Source organism: Crocuta crocuta, unplaced genomic scaffold (genome assembly GCF_008692635.1).
Source record: "Crocuta crocuta isolate KB4526 unplaced genomic scaffold, BGI_CrCroc_1.0 scaffold405, whole genome shotgun sequence".
Lineage (NCBI taxonomy): Eukaryota > Metazoa > Chordata > Mammalia > Carnivora > Hyaenidae > Crocuta > Crocuta crocuta.
The window spans coordinates 178,578-196,560 of record NW_027531506.1 but is presented as its reverse complement, the minus strand read 5'-3'; the positions used below and the strand labels follow the sequence as shown (position 1 = coordinate 196,560).

Sequence of the window (17,983 nt, the reverse complement as noted above, 5' to 3'; positions counted from 1 at the left end):
TGAGAAAGCAAAACCACAGATAAATGGGACAAGTGTACATAGGCCCAAACACACAAAATGTATATATGATTTCACAGTCCTTCAAAATTAATTTTCAGACTTTCAAAAGCTTTTTCCAAGCTTCCTATCTTAATAATGCTTTCAATTTTTTAAAATTTTGTTTTGTTTTGTTTTGTTTATTTTTTTAATTTTTAGGGGGTGGAGATTTCAGCTTTATTCCTTTAATTTTCTTTTTATTATTTTTTAAACATTTACATCCAAGTTAGTTAGCCTATAGTGCAACAATGATGTCAAGAGTAGATTCCTTGATGCCCCTTACCCATTTAGCTCATCCCCCCTCCCACAACCCCTCAAGTAACCCTCTGTTTGTTCTCCATATTTAAGAGTCTCATATGTTTTTGTCCCTCTCCCTGTATGTTCATCTGTTTGTATCTTACTTAAAGTCCTCATATGAGTAAAGTCATATGATATTTTTCTTTCTCTGACTAATTTCGCTTAGCATGATACCCTCTAATTCCATCCATGTAGATGCAAATGGTGAGATTTCATTCTTTTTGATTGCCAAGTAACACTCCATTGTATATATGTACCACATCTTCTTTATCCATTCATCCATTGTTGGACATTTGGGCTCTTTCCCTACTTTGGTTACTGTTTATAGTGCTGCTATAAACATTGGGGTGCATGTGTCCCTTTGAAACAGCACACTTGTATCCCTTGGATAAATACCTAGTAGTGCAATTGTTGGGTCATAGGTTAGTTCTATTTTTAATTTTTTGAGGAATCTCCATACTTTGGAGGTTTTCCAGAGAGGCTGCACTACTTTGCATTCCCACCAGCAGTGCAAAAGAGATCCTGTTTCTCCGCATTCTCGCCAACATCTGTTGTTGCCTGAGTTGTTGATTTTAGTCATTCTAGGTGTGAGGTGGTATCTCATTGTGGTTTTGATTTGTATTTCCCTGACGATGAGTGATGTTGAGCATCGTTTCATGTGTCTGTTGGCCACCTGGATGTCTTCTTTGGAGAAGTGTCTGTTTATGTCTTTAGCCCATTTCTTCACTGGATTAATTGCTTTTTGGGTGTTGAGTTTGATAAGTTACTTACAGGTTTTGGATACCAACCCTTTATCTGATATATCATTTGCAAATATCTTCTCCCATTCTGTCGGTTGCCTTTTAGTTTTGCTGATTGTTTCCTTTGCTATGCAGAAGCTTTTTATTTTGATGAGGTCCCAATAGTTCATTTTTGCTTTTGTTTCCCTTGCCTCTGGAGAAGTGTTGAGTAAGAAGTTGCTGCGGCCAAGGTCAAAGGGGTTCTTGCCTGCTTTCTCCTCAAGGATTTTGATGGCTTCCTGTCTTACATTTAGGTCTTTCATCCATTTTAAGTTTATATTTGTGTATGGTGTAAGAAAGTGATCCAGGTCCATTCTTCTGCATGTTGCTGTCCAGTTTTCCCAACACCACTTGCTGAAGAGACTGTCTTTAATCCATTGAATATTCTTTCTTGCTTTGTCAAAGATGAGTTGGCCATACATTTGTTGGTCCATTTCTGGATTCTCTATTCTGTTCCATTGACCTGAGTGTCTGTTCTTGTGCCAGTCCCATAATGTCTTTGATGATTACCACTTTGTAACACAGCTTGAAGTCCGGGATTGTGATGCCTCCTGGTTTGGTTTTCTTTTTCAAGATTGCTTTAGCTATTTTGGGTCTTTTCTGGTTCCATACAAATTTTGGGATTGTTTCTTCTAGCTCTGTGAAGAATGCTGCTGTTATTTTGATAGGGATTCCACTGAATATGAAATTCCATTGAATTTCACCAAAGAGGTGAAAGGCAATTGGGTTGTGTTGACATTTTAATAATATTTGTTCTTCCTATCCTGGAGCATGGAATATTTTTCCTTTTGTGTGTGTGTGTGTCTTCTTCAATTTTCTTCATCAGCTTTCTATAGTTTTCAGTGTATAGATTTTTCACCTCTTTGGTTATGTTTATTTCTAGGTATTTTATAGGTTTTGGTGCAATTGTAAATGGGATCAATTCTTTGATCAATTCCTTGATCAATTCTCTTTCTGTTGCTTTATTGTTGGTGTATAGGAATGCAACCTATTTTTTTGCATTGATTTTATATCCTGCCACTTTGCTGAATTCCTGGATCAGTTCTAGCAGTTTATTGGTGGAAACTTTTGGGTTTTCCATATAGAGTATCATATCGCCTGTGAAGAGTGAAAGTTTGACCTCCTCCTGGACAATTTGGATGCTTTTTATTTCTTTGTGTTGTCTGATTACTGAGGCTAAGACTTCCAATACTGTGTTGAATAACAGTGGCTCAGAGTGAACATCCCTGTCTTGTTCCTGACCTTAGATGTAAAGCTTTCTGTTTTTCCCCATTGAGGATGATATTAGTTAGCATTGGGTCTTTCATACATGGCTTTTATGATCTTGAGGTATTATCCTCCTATCCCTACTTTCTTAAGGGTTTTTATCAAGAAATAATGCTTTATTTTGTCAAATGCTTTCTCTGCATCTATTGAGAGGATTGTGTCATTCTTGTCCTCTCTTTTATTGATGTGATGCATCACATGACTGTTTTGTGGATATTGAACCAGCCCTGCATCCCAAGTATAAATCCCACTTGGTCAAGGTGAATAATTTTTTTGATGTATTGTTGGATCCAGTTGGCTAATACCTTGTTGAGGATTTTTGCATCCATGTTCATCAGGGCAGTGGGTGTGTAGTTCTCTTTTTTAGTGGGTTCTTTGTCTGGTTTTCTAATCAAGGTAATATTGGCTTCATACAAAGAGTTTGGAAGTTTTCCTTCTATTTCTATTTTTTGGAACAGCTTCAAGAGAATAAGTGTTTTCCTTAAATATTTGGTAGAATTCCTCTGGAAAGCCATCTGGCCTTGGACTCTTGTTTTTTGGGAGAATTTTGATTATGAATTCAATTTCTTTACTGGTTATGAGTCTGTTCAAATTTTCTATTTCTTCTTGTTGAGGTTTTGGTAGTTTATATGTTTCTAGGAGTTTATCCATTTTCTTCCAGATTGCCCATTTTATTGGCATATAATTGCTCATAATATTCTCTTACTGTTGTTTTTATTTCTGCGGTGTTGGTTGTGATCCCTCCTCTTTCATTCTTAATTTTATTCATTTGGGTCCTTTCTTTTTTCTTTTTGATCAAACTGGTTAGTGGTTTATCAATTTTGTTAATTTTGTCAAAGAACTAGTTTCTGGTTTCATTGATCTGTTCTACACTTTTTTGGGTTTCAATAGCATGGATTTCTGCTCTAATTTTTATTATTTCCTGTCTCCTGCTGGTTTGGGGTTTTATTTGCTGTTCTTTTTCCATCTCTTTGAGGTGTAAGGTTAGGCTGTGTATCTGAGAACTTTCTTCCTTCTTTAGGAAGGCCTAGATTGCTATATACTTTCCTCTTCTGACTGCCTTTGCTGTGTTCCAGAGGTTTTGGGTTGTGGTTTTATCATTTTCATTGGCTTGGCTTCCATGTATTTTTTAATTTCCTCCTTAACTTCTTGGTTAGCCCATTCACTCTTTAGTAGGGTGTTCTTTAGTCTCCAAGTATTTGTTATCTTTCCAATTTTTTTCTTGTGGTTGATTTTGAATTTTATAGCATTGTGGTCTGAAAATATACACGGATGACCTCAATCTTTTTGCACTTGTTGAGGGCTGATTTATGTCCCAGTATGTGGTCTATTCTGGAGAACGTTCCATGTGCACTGGAGAAGAACGTATATTTCACTGCTTTAGGCTGAAATGTTCTGAATATATCTGTTAATACCATCTTGTCCAGTGTGTCATTCAGAGTCATGGTTTCCTTGTTGATTTTCTGTTTAGATGATCTGTCCATTGTCATAAGCGAGTGTTGAAGCCCCCTACTTTTATGGTATTATTATCAATGAGTTTCTTTATATTTGTGATTAATTGATTTATATATTTGGCTTCCAACACATTTGGAGCATAAATGTTTACAATTGTTATGTCTTCTTGGTTATGATATAATGCCCTCTTCATCTATTGCTACAGTCTTCATTTTAAAGTCTAGATAGTTTGATATAAGTATAGTTACTCTAGCTTTCTTTTGTTGACCATTAACATGATAGATTGTTCTCTATCCCTTTACTTTCAATCTCTAGGTGTCTTTAGGTCTCAAGTAGGTATCTTGTAAACAACATATAGATAGATCTTGTTTTTTTATCCATTCTGCCTGTCTATGTCTTTTGATTGGAGCATTTAGTCCATTGACGTTTAGAGTGAGTACTGAAACATATGAGTTTATTGCCATTATGTTTCTTGTAGAGTGGTTTTTCTGGTGTTCTCTTGGCCTTTCTAGGCTTTGTTGCTTTTGGTCCTTTTTTCCGCCCATCTTTTCTTCCCTTAGAGAGTCCCCCTTAAAATTTCTTGCAGTATGGTTTAGTGGTCAAGAACTCCTTTAATTTTTGTTTGTCTGGGAAACATTTTATCTCTCCTTCTATTTTGAATGACAGCCTTGCTGGATAAAGAATACTTGGCTGCATATTTTTCAAATTCAGCACACTGAACATATCCTGCCACTCCTTTCTGGCCTGCCAGGTTTCTGTGGAAACCTAATCCTGTAGGTTAAGGATTTTTTTTTTCCCTTGCTGCTTTTATGAATCTTTCCTTGCCTGAGTATTTTGTGAATTTGACTATGATATGCCTTGTTGATGGTCGGTTTTTGGAGAATCTTATGGAACTCCTCTGTGCTTCCTGGAGTTTGATATCTCTCTCTTTCCCCAGGTCAGGAAAGTTGTCTGCTGTGATTTGCTCACATAACTCTTCTACCTCTTTTTCTCTCTCTTCATCTTCTGGGACGCCTATGATTCTGATGTTGTTCCTTTTTAATGAGTAACTGATTTGTCTTATTCTTAACTTGCTCTTTTACTTTACTCTTCTTTTTTTCTGATTCATTATTCTCCATATATTTGTCCTCTATATCGCTGATTCACTGCTCTGCCTCATCCATCATTGATGCTGTGGCATCCATTTGAGATTACAGCTCAGTTATAGCATTTTTTATTTCATCCTGATGAGCTGTTACTTCTTTTATTTCGATAAATAGGGATTCTAATTTATATTAGACCCCAGCTAGTATTCTTATCATGATGACTCTAAATTCTTGTTCAGTCATCTTGTTTGTATCTGTGTTGGTTAAATCCCTGGCTGACATTTCTTCCTGTTCTTCCTTTTGGGGTGAATTCCTTTCTTTTGTCATTTTGAAGGAAGAAAAGGAATTAATAAGGTTTAAAAAGATTATTAAATTAAAAAATTGAAAACAACACACATACACACAAAGGAAAATAAAATAAACGATGCTAGATCCTAGGTGTTTTGTGGTCTTGTTATTAAAAGGAACTTGATTAATTAGAGAAAAAAGGGAAAAAATTAAAATTAAAGAATTAACAACAACAACAACAACACACACACACACACACAAAATCAAGTAAGTGATGGTAGGTCCTAGGTGTGTTTTGGTCTGGTTATTGAAAGGAGCTTGACTGATTAGAGTTAAAAAGGGAAAAGGAAGAAGAAACAAAACAAAAACACAAAATGAAGAAACATAAAAACGTTGAAAATTTGAGAAAATTGATATCATGAAATAGAATAACTTGAAATGATGGAAGTAAAATAAGATTTGAAAAATGTACAAAAAAGTAAAAAATTTAATCAAAAAATAAAGGAAATATTTTTTAATATAAATTAAAAGAAAACAAAAATTTTAAATTATTTTTCTGTATTTCAAGTAAAATGAAAGAAATGAAAAAGAAAGAAAAAAAGAAAATTAAATAGATGGACCAGCGAACAGACTGAAATATGATTGATATTACATCATGCTCCCCTAAAAGTCAAACTATGAAGCACTTTATAGTCCGTACACTAAGCAGGCAGAGATTTGTGGTGTTCCTGAAGAGTGAGGTTGGCTCCGTGGGGCAGGGCTTAGTATAATGGCTCCATTCTCCACTAGATGGCGCTGCTTACTGGGGTGGATTATTGTTGCGCCTGTAGGTGTGCATGTGCATACAAGAACAGGGTGAAACTGGCATCACCCAGGAATCCAGTCTAGTAACAGAACTCCCTGTTCTACCCAACCAGGAATCACGCACTCGTCCTTTGTCCTCAGTTTCAGTCCACTCCCGGCTATTGCACTGTCTGTAACCACGTCATCAAATTGCCTGGTGGCACCTCACCCCTGAGTTTTATCTGGGCTGCGGCTGTATTTCCTGACCCCTCACTTCTGAGGGACTGAGGCTTTGACCCGTTTAGATCCTCTGGGGGAGGTTCTCACTGAGCAATGGCCGGGTGCTGGCCACACCCAGGAATGCTAGTGAGACCTTGCTGCTGCCAATGTCCAGAGACTTACGGCTGGGTGTCAGACTGCCCCAGAAAGAGTTCACCCTATCATGTGAAAGCAAAATTTCTGGGATTATGGAAATTCTCACATGGCCCGAGAACCTCCTGCACCCACTCTTCTCCTGGGAATTCACCCTTCCCACCAGAGCACCATTAGGTGTTTGAGTTGTAGAGTTTCAGACTCTGTGCTCCCCCTGTTTATAGAGTCTTACTGGAGTTTAAACCTTCTTTCTCCTTTCTCTCTTTTTAGTTCAGTCCCTGCAGCTGTTTCCACCTTTCCACTTTCTCTCCAGTTGATTTTTGGGGCGTGCTTTTCCCATACTCTCCTCCCCATCTGCGTCCTCTCTCTGCAAGCAAAAACAGATCCCTGCCCTCCACGTCTCCTCTCTCCCCCAGTTCACCTCTCTGTGCTGTGTACCTGCTGACTTGTGTGGTTCACATTGTGCAAATTGTTGTGTTAATCCTCAAATCAGTTTTGTAGGTATACAGGATGGTTTAGTGTTTATCTGGCTGTATTTCATATATGTGAGACAGAAAAAAAAGATTTCCATGCTGTTCCACCATCTTGGCTCCTCCAATAATGCTTTCAATTATTAAAGGAAACTTTAGTGGATAAAATTATTATGGTTGATAAGCTCATGCTGCCATCTAGTGGCCAAATTTACTACACCTTGAGGAGAAATTCTTAATACTCTCTCACTAAGGAAAGCTGTTTACCTTTTATTTGAATACATCCTATAGATGCTGAGAGCATTCTAAAAGGTGATTTAAAAAATGAGAAAGAAAATAAAATATATTTAATAACTAATGTGAAATTGTTCATGTGGTATTAAAGTACATAATGTAAAACAAACCTTCACCCTCTTGTTCTAAAATAATACTAAATATTTAAAACTAGGTTTTTAAGAAATCAGGATGTAAGGTCATCTTGAGGGAATCTCTATTAACATGAAATTGCATAAAAACTAATATCAGCCTTAAAAGTTAATGAAACTTCATCACATTTCTTTCAAAATGACCTCAAATGGATTTAAGAAACTTCAACGGAATCACTTCCTGTGTCAGATACTGTGCTAGACTCTGGTGAAAAAGATGTAGTATTTACTCAGGACATCTGAGAAGGAAGCATTTATCTATTTTTAGGCTAATAAAATTTTATAAAATTTGATCAGGAGCAGACAATGCTCTATGCCTTTTTAACATCTATACAGATGATCATATAAAAATTTTATTAAACTAACAAAAATAACTTTAGAAATACCAGTCACAAACTTCTAAGCACTTATCCTATTTCTTAATTCTATAATAATAAAGCACCCTACATAATGTTATCTCCATTAAGTATATTAAGAGTATATTAAGAAATATTTATTTACATTTTCTGTATTAATTGGATATTGCTTCTTATTTTGCATTTTGCACAATGTCATTTTCCTTATGAAATGTGAATATAAGTGGGCCATTCCCATCTAAATTCTCTTTCTCTCTCCTCTCTCTTTTCCTCTCTCTTCCCCTCCCTCTTACCTCTCCTACACATACACAAATTTAAGCATGTTTAAAAAATGGGGTTCTCTTTACATCGATTGTCTCTTACATTGGTAGGGGGTAGGAACGTGTGAAAGAGGCGTCTCTTTCTCTCTCTAGACATCTTCTTTAAACCTTTCACTCTGTTTCCTCAAAGTTCCATTTCAAAATGGATGTCCATATGGATGTCCCTCCATAATGTCCCTCCATCCTATTATGCTATTTTTTATAGTACTATTGGTAGTATTACTCACCCCTAGCTAAGTTGTCTTTACTTATAAACCTCTCTCCCTCCATACAGAAATGCTGAGGCNAAAAAAAAAATATTCATAGTTTATCATTTCATTTAAAACAAGCTAAGGTAACACTTAATATGCAATTTTATAAAATTACACACACACACATACACACATGCAGAAAGTTACTGGAAGAATGTAAGCCAAAGATTTAACATAGATTATCTCTATGGACAAAATCATATTACAAAAATACGTTTTTCAAGATTTCATTGTTTTTAAAATATACTATACACATTTATATGTATATGAATTCTATATATACTATACAAATATACAAAAATAAGAAATGCCTGAAATAAGTGTATTGAAGTAGCACAGTTTTTATATGTGACTAGTACAATTACATGATTTTTGTCTTCTTTGTGTTCAGCTTCCCAAATATTCTAATAAAGCTCCACCCCCAAAAATTGTTTTTATTGCTTTTCTTAGGCAACAATAACAAATAGTTTTAAAATTTAGGGACATATTTTATATTCTTATTAGTTCAAAGACTCTGAATTTATACATTAAATTACACAATAACTTATGAAATTTGAAACATCTGAATTTAAAAAATTATTTTTGCCTCATTGTTGAAAAAACTGGTACAACTGTGGAGAAAGTGGTTTCTAGGATATCTGGGAGGCCACAAAGTCTCTCAACACACTCAGTGGGAACTCTTGCTAGGTTACAGTGAGTGTGCTCTTCCATGAGCATCATGAGATTTGCCTTCAATCCCATATGAACTGAAATTGCTCAAGTGAGATTCAAGGAGAATGCAGTTACTGACCCAGAACCCTGAGTTCAGATGATGGCTCACTTCCATCTAAGTGTGTTCTATTGGTCTATTTCTTAGTGAGCCACCCACAAAATGGCAAGAGCCTTGGCAAAAGTAGAATGTCTACACAGATGATCCTGATGGATTTCAGGGAATTTCTAAGCACCTAAAGAAGACCTGATCTCACTCATTCCATTCTGAAGTTCAGGTTCTTCAGCAAGAGATATTTTAGATGCACAGGGGCTAATAAACAATTCTGAATCCCCTTACCTGAAAACTTTTTCTTAAATTATTTCTAAAACTTCTGCTATTTGAGTGAGACATTCACTTTTTGGCGCTATTTCAGCACCAGTGCAAACATATACATCTGAGACTGTTGATCACAGCCTTCAACTAATTAATGGTTTCAAAATTCAGTAAATAATGTAAATTAAATGGAAAAGAATTTCTGTGCTAAAATCTGAATCCTTTTCAGAGCATCACACTGACACTAGTTCTGTTTCTCTAGTTTCCTTGCCCATGGCTCATTCTTGCTGTCTGAGATAGTTGCCTCCCTGAAACCATGATTGTCCCTAGCCTACATATTATTCAATGTCTTGGTATTCAGTTCCCTCCATCCACAATGTGCTCACTCCCTCTGAACACAAACCACTCTATGACCTCATTGCTAACTGCTATGCACTTGGTATATAGCACTATACATAGTTGGTGGTTCCTCAAAAAATTAAAAATAGAACTACCCTATGACCCAGCAATTCAGTTGCACTACTAGGAATCTATCTAAAGGATTAAAAAATGCTGATTCACAGGGGCACATGCACCCCGATGTTTATAGCAGCACTATCAACAATAGTCAAATTATGGAAAAAACCCAAATGTCCATCAACCAATGAACAGATAAAAAAAAGATGTGGTATATAAACACAATGGAATACTACTCAGCGATCAAAAATAATGAAATCTCAAAAAAAAAAAGAAATCTCACTATTTGCAACAATGTGAATGGAACTAGAGTGTATTATGCCTAGCAAAATAAGTCAGAGAAAGATAAATATATGACTTCACTCAGATGTGAGATATAAGAAACAAAACAAATGAACATACAGGAAAGGAAGGAAAAATAAAATAAAAACAGAAAGGGAAGCAAATCATAAGAGACTTAAATACAGAGAACAAACTGTAGGTTGATGGGGGTGGGTAGGTGGCGGATGGGTAAATGGTGACAGGAGTTAAGGAGGCACTCTTTGGGGTGGGCATTGGGTGTCATCACTGGGTACTACTCTTGAAGCCAATGCTACACTGTATGCTAACTAACTGGAGAATTAAATATAAATCAATACATAAAAATAAATTTAAAACAAGAATTGCCATATTCAAAGCAGGTTCATGATCCCAAGAAGGGATGATTGTGACACCATCATTCCATCAATACTGCCAAAGAAAGCATTAGTTTATCCAGCAAACTCCATCATGAAATTTATTAGGGCACAGACTTGAGATAAATTTACACTCTAGTTCTCTCTGTATCATTACTGAGGCATGTTTTACTCTGCTTTCCACGCCCCCCCCATATCTTCTATAATCTAGAGATAAATTTTATATTTTTAGATCATGCTCAGCTATCAGGGCTCAAATGCCTACAAACTCTAGCTTGCACCAAAAAGGTACTTCTCAAAAATAATTTTCTCTTCCCTGAAATAATTATAATACCCCTTGAATTGCTCAAATGTTTTCTGAGGGACAAAAAATTGTTAAAATCTTTTTAAACTCATTCTGTTGCATTTTTTTAATTGGAACAACAAAAAAGACTAAAATGAAAATAGGATATATATTTTCTGCATTTCAGTTTAGCTCTGACTTCTCAACACCTATTGCTTCCCACGTTTTAAGAATTTTCTCGTTCTCTCATTCACTTGTTTGCATTTTATGTATACTTTCTATAATAAGCAATGCCTATTTATTTTTATCTGAAAGAAATAGAAATAACTATAGAAATAGTTATATATAGTTTCTATATAATATAACTATAGAATATATTCTGTAGAATAAAGAACAATAGAAATAGAAATAATCTCAAATATCAAAGTAATAGTTGGAACAACTTCAAAATCAAATATGTAAAGAGTCATCTCTCTTGTCATTTGTCACTTGGTGCAAGAATAAAAGTATAAGATTTGTATTGTCAGTGTTGTTCACCTCTCGGTTGTCTATGTTCAGTTTTCGTTTCTTCCGTGATCATGGCATTGTATTCTTAGAGGACAAGAATGAAAAAAAATAGGCATAAAATATTTAAATATGAGAAGTCGCTTTAAAGAAATAATTTGAACCTAAGTAACTTGCTCATTTTGCTATTTTCAATTCTATATTTAGAGTTGAGGGACATGTATATCATTCCAATGAATCTCACCTGGTCTGGACATGGTTCAACTAGTGCCGTACTTTTTAATAGCTAGATGATTCCAACACTTACTGTATTTTTATCCTATTCCCAACAATGAAACTATTTGAGGAAGCAGAATTGCTTTGACTCTAGTGCCTGGGGATTCTTATCATCCACAGGCACATGATTGAAATGGGGCTTTAAAAATAGTTTTTAAAATAAAAGTCATATTGTAGGTTTCAAGGATGCTATACTCCAAAGTCTTGCGTGTTTGTTTAGCATCTTCGCACCAGGTGGACTAACCATGTCTAGAAGCTTTTCCCTTTATCTATTTTGTATTCCAGACAGGAATTTAACTTCTGATGCAAAACTTCCCCCTGACGATCGTTCTGCACATGGCAGCTTTCACTTCTTTATTTCTCAGGCTGTAGATGAGAGGATCAACATGGGGATCACCGCTGTGTAGAACACCGACACCACTTTATTGATGTCCAGAGAAAAAATTGCACCTGGCCTCACATAGATAAAGAAGAGGGTCCCATATAAGATGGACACTGCCGTGAGATGGGAGGAGCAGGTGGAAAAGGCTTTGCGCCTCCCATCACCAGAGCAGATCCTCAGGATGGCAGTAAGGATGTAAAAGTAGGAGATTATAATGGTCAGGCTACTGACAACCAGTACAGCCCCAGCCACAATGAAAACTAACAATTTATTGATCCAGGTGTCAGCACATACCAGAGAAAGAAGGGGGGACATGTCACAGAAGAAATGATTGATAACATTGGAGTGACAAAAGGGAAGTCGGAAAGCAGCTGTTGTGTGAGTCATGGTGCTCAGGAACCCAACAGTATATGGTCCAACCACCAGCTGTATGCAGAGTCTCTGTGACATGGCAACAGAATATAATAATGGGTTACAGATGGCCACATAGCGGTCATAGGCCATGGACGCCAGGAGAAGGCACTCAATGGCCACAAAGAATCCAAAGAACCATTGCTGCAAGGCACAGCCCAGGAAGGAAATGGCCTTCCTCTCAGTGAAAAAGTCAGTGAGCATCTTGGGACCCACTACTAACGAAAAGCAGATGTCCACAAAGGACAGGTGACTGAGAAAAAAGTACATGGGCGTGTGAAGGTGGGAATCTATCTGGATGAGAATAATCATACCCAAGTTTCCTGTCATGGTAACAAGGTAAAAAAGTAGAAAGAGCAAGAAAAGGAAGACTTGCATCCGAGGATGATAGTTCAGGCCTATGAAAATAAACTCTGTGATTCTTGTATAGTTCTCATCAGCCATTGGTTGTGCTGTTCTCTATAGTGATAAAAAACAGAACATTGATAATGCATAAACTTTAAATTATTTAAAAGCATAACATAATACACAAGAAAAGAAACTACAGGTCCAATTTGGGAGCATTGGTATAAAAAGAAACTAAATGAAAAGCTAACAAAACAAATACAGAAAAAAAAAACAAATACAGAAAAGTTCTTAAGAGCAATATGGTTTAAATGTTTAAAATAGAAAATTAGAACTAAGAATTGGGTCACCATTAGAAAACCTGTAAAATCTCACCACATTTACATATTAAAAGAAAATGCATTATAATTATTTCAAAAGAATTCTTTTAAGAAGTTGATAAAATGTGGCAAGAAAGAAAGAAAGAAAGAAAGAAAGAAAGAAAGAAAGAAAGAGGAAGGAGGGAGGAAGGAAGGATGGATGGATGGAAGGGAGGGAGGAAGGAGAAAGAAAACAAGAGGAGAGGAGAAGAGATAGAGGAGAGGAGAGAAAAGAAAGAGGAGAGGAGAGGAGAGGAGAGGAGGGGAGGGGAGGGGAGGGGAGGGGAGGAAAAGGGAGGGGAAGGGAAGGGAAGGAAAAATATAAGAAAAGAAAAACTTTCCAAACTGGAAACAAAAAGGAATTACTTACCTTGGTAAAAAGGATCTTCCTCTAGCTTCTAGAGAATATACGTGTGCAGGGTAAACACTGGGAACATTCACACAAACTATATATTCTCACAATGTGTACTATTTAGCAGTATACTGAAGACCACATCCAAAATACTGAACTATAAATAAAGAAGATGTAAGAATTCTAGAAAACAGAGATAAGTATTTGCAAGCAAAATAGTCAACCACATAGAAAGTGTAAAATAGTCAACCAATAAGATATTTTTTTAGAAAAAAACATGAAAGAATTCAAAGTAGCAGAAGATCAGTGTAAAAAAGTCAATAACAATTACCTATGAATTTTAATGGAAAAACTTATAGTCATCAACAAAAATTGATAAGATAGCCATAAATAAGCCTAACAAAAAATGTTCAAGATTCATTATGAAGAAATATATAAATTATTGAACGTTACTGTACAAGGGAAGAAATGCCTAGATCAGTTATAAACCACATTTAATGTATTTTTAATGTATTTAATAAGATTCATTTCCTCCTGAGACAGTAAAAATTAGCTCTAACAGAGATGGTAAGACTCTATATGGCCATTCCTCAGGTTGGAATAGCACACATAGATACATCAATTATGAAGGGAACAGAGAACGAAATTTCTCCCACAGATATACTGTAAAGTGTTCTAACAACATTTGGTGGTGGAAGGGTAGTGACAAATGATTAAGTACTCAATGATAAACTTTAATTTTCTGAAAAAAAAAAAACCCAGACTATCTACAATTTTTGTTTGAAGTTATATCAGCAAGATGAAACACCCCACTTGGTCTGGAATATTTAAGTCATTGTGACAGAGCAAAGCAGTCTCAATTCCCAACACGAGTAGAAAATTCCACCTGAGGGATGTCTGGATACAACACTCCACATCTATCTTACCTTTGTAGTTTTCATGGAAACAGGACCCTGTGCGACGTTTGTGGGTCAGACTGTTCGGATGTTGTGATTTGAGCCCCTTTAGACACAGCCCTACTTTGCTTTGAGCTCATCAAAATGTTCCTTGATTGTAATTTCACCTAAACTCCCCATTTCTCAAAATCCTATAGTAACTCTAGTTTTTCTTTTTTCAATGAGACATCCATAGCTCCAAGTGTATGTGGCCTCCCTCATTGCAATGGGTCAAAAGCTGATTGGATCAGACTACATACTCGATCCTGGCTGTTCAAGGATGATGAATCCAGGACACTCACCACGTTGGTAAATTTGGTAAATTTAATGCAATTCTAACCAATTGGAAAAGTTTAATTAAAATATAATTTTAATGAAACAATCATATTTTTAAATGCATGGAAGAGAAAAATGTTCAAAGGAGCAAAGAAAATTTTTTTTAAAAAATCCAAGAAATGAGATGTGCTATTCCAGATATCAACACATAAATAAAGCTATCATACTTAACCAGTGAGGTATTATTACTAAAATAGACAGGAAAACTAGAAAAACCTTAGGCAGACCAAGATGTAGATGTCAATTTAGTATAAATAAACACTTTCTTCCAATCAGGAAAGTAAAGATTAATTTCTCCTTAAAAAAGTGTTACAATATTTGGATGACCATTTCAAAAAATAGAGAGTATTAAAATTCCACCCACATTATTAAACTAAAAAGAAAAATTCTATTATAAACATACAACAATAAAACACTAAAGAATGGTATTACGATTTGTTGTAGGGATGGCCTACTTAAACAGAACATAAAAATCACCTGAAAAAGATGTTGAAACTTTTACTACATCATAATTTTAAGTAAACAGATGCCAACATATACTCTAAGTACAGTTGAAACATATACATTGAAAAACTACTGAAACATGTTACATAAGATTAATGTCAGATCATACAAAGAACTACTACAAGTTATCCACTAAAATAGCATGTATGCATTGTAATGATAAGCAAAAGATGCAGAGAGGACACTCAAAGTCCCAATAAATATGAAAAGATGTTAGATATCTCTTTAATATTCCAAATGATTATAGAAACCAAATTGAAACAACAACTATATACTCTTTCACCCTTCAAATTGGCAAGATATTAAGAATTGAGAGAATATACTGAGAAAGCAGGGAGAGAAATTGGTGATCACTGGACATCACTGGCTGTAGCAGGGGTGGGGCCTCCAGAAGGCAATTTTTTACTATTTCTTGGAATTTCTTTTTAAAAAGTGATTACCTGACAACTCAGAAATTCCATTACTTAGCGCCTACCCTGAAGAAACACAGAATGGAAAAACAATGATGCCCACTTTACTATTGCTTCAATGATAAAAAATGGGAATACACATAAATATTCTCTAAAAAGGATAACAGTAAATAAACCTCATTCTGTGGAATATTGTACAGACAATTAAAGATTAAATAACAGATTACCAGAAGGGAGGTGGGTGTGGAGCCTGGATTTTCTCTCTCTCTCTTCCTCTGCCCCTCCCTTGCTCAGGTGTATGTGATCTCTCCTTCTGTAAAAAATAAATAAAAATTAAAAATAAATAAATAAATAAATAAAGGATGTCTGGGTGGGTCAGTTGGTTGAGGGTCCAGCTCTTGATTTTGGCTCAAGTTGTGATCTCACAGCTTGTGGGTTTGAGCCAGTGCCAGTACAAAGCTCCCTCTCTCTCTCTGCCACTCCTGCTCTCTCAAGAAAAAGAAATAACTTAAAAAGATTAAAAAAAACAAGAGTCTGGAAAGATAATGCAGCAAAGGAGTACTCATTACCTCTGAAAAGAGAGAAACAGTGAACTGGTATGTAGATAGGGAATCAAAGGGGTGTCTAGATTTATCTGCAATTTTAAGATTTTATTACAAGGAGAAAATACATTTTCATTACTTTTGAAATTAAAAATAATCCAGGGGCTCATTCGGTTAGGTATACAACTCCTGATTTGGGCTCAGATCATGATCTCATTGTTCATGGAATTGAAACCCGCATTGGGGCTCAGTCTGGAGCCTGCTTGGGATTCTCTCTCTCCCTCTCTCTCTGCCCTCCCCACTTAAAATAAATGATAATCTAAAGCAAAGCACCCCAAAAAAGTAATTTAAAGCAATTCCTTAAAGTATTTCAGCATTTAAAAAGAAAAAGAGAGAAGAAAAGAAAATAGCTACAGACAATTGGGAGAACAACAGGTAAGAAATATATGAAGCCTAGGAGGGAGAAAGTGAGAAACAAGTACAGGCTATGCATTTGAAGTTCAAGATTTCTGAAACTCTGAGAAGCAGAGAGAACTCTAGTCCCAGCTTCCCCCTTTATGAATAAGAAAACTGAGACTCCAAGATGTCTGACCCAGGACCACAGAGATGGCGTCAAAGATACAATCACTTTCCACCCTGCAGTTCTAAATCAGTGATTAGCTGCATGGTACAACTCCTTTAAGGTTACAATGGAAAGGGGACAAGGGACAAGCATTTGCAACATACACAAGACTTATCAGATTCTGCCCCAGGCGCTTTGCAAATGTCAGGCAATTTGATGTCCACCCAAGCTCGGGTAAGAAACATTTTGTTATCTCCATCTTAAAGAGCAAACAATCAAGGCTTCCAAGTGTGGAAGGTGATATCTGAAGGGCAGAACCTAGTAATCTCCAAAGAGTTATCTGAGATTAAGACACTGCCCTATCTGAATACAGAGTATAAACCCTTTCAAAGATGTCACTCCTCTGAGAGGGAAACTTCAGTCTCTCAAAGTCTCAACCCACTCCTACATGCTCTTTGAAGAATACAGAATCAGTCAAAACACATATGCAAATTTATCAGTGAAAAGGCTGTTGATTACAAGCAGAGCAAGGAGGTCCCAGAGAAATCTTGTAAAGAGTCCAGGTTTGCTCAAGTACAAGGGCTCTCAAACATCTGCACCTTTCTTCCTATTTGTACCCCATGCTTGGGGTGTGATGCTTATAACGCAGGGCAATATTCCATGCAGATGACACCACATCTGGAGAAGGTGGCCCTGCCTCTCTCTCTCTCCCTGTTCTGGGCAGTCAGCGAATCTGAAGAGAGATTTCACTTGACTGTAGTCTCTTTGTGCATCTTAGTAAATTTCATATCATTGCATATTAGGTTTCCTGCAACATTCTAACCAATTATGGTCAGACAGTGGATATTTCCCTATGTACCAAAGAAACATATTTTAGATGTCAGTCATTTTTGTTTGCCCATCAATCCATTTATTTTGAACTTCTTAAAGAGTAAACAGGACAGACACGGATTTTTAAAAATGCCTTAAACTTACATTCCAATGAGTTCTTTTCTTCTTCCGAGGATCAAAAATAAAATGGAGCATACATCTGCTCTTTTTCAGCTTGTGTTCCTTCCCACCTTCATCTGTGCCTCCGCACAGAGAAGAGGGCAGACATTCTTGGAATCGCTTGATTTTATTCTTAAGTTTTCTTCCCAAGGAACTGGTAAGATTCCACTCCAAAGCACATTGTCTTTTCACGTGGATGGAAGTTTCCAGAATTAGTTACATCATTTTGTTTTGTTGTTGTTCTGGAAGAACTTATGTTCCAATGCATACCATACCTTGGGAATTTTGTTAAAAGGGAATTAAAGTGTTATTACTTTCCTTAAACTCTAAAAAATCCACTGGGAGCCTCTTATTTGCTTTCTGTGCTTGACTTTATTAAACTCTTAATTTCTTACCTTCTTGTTAAACAAATATATATATATTTATACATACTTATATATATGTATATATATATA

The 17,983-nt window shown here is 36.0% G+C and overlaps 1 protein-coding gene across 1 annotated transcript; it reads right to left on the bottom strand.

The window, feature by feature from the left end:
- Nucleotides 1-11,761: 11,761 nt before the first annotated feature.
- Nucleotides 11,762-12,637, bottom strand: LOC144238524 (olfactory receptor 5G9). Its single transcript, XM_077772325.1, has one exon. The coding sequence runs from the start codon at nucleotides 12,635-12,637 to the stop codon at nucleotides 11,762-11,764; it is 876 nt and encodes a 291-aa protein (XP_077628451.1).
- Nucleotides 12,638-17,983: the final 5,346 nt, after the last annotated feature.

What these genes read in the sequence shown, in the direction of transcription:
- LOC144238524 (XM_077772325.1), bottom strand. Translation starts at nt 12,637, where the DNA reads ATGGCTGATGAGAACTATACAAGAATCACAGAGTTTATTTTCATAGGC.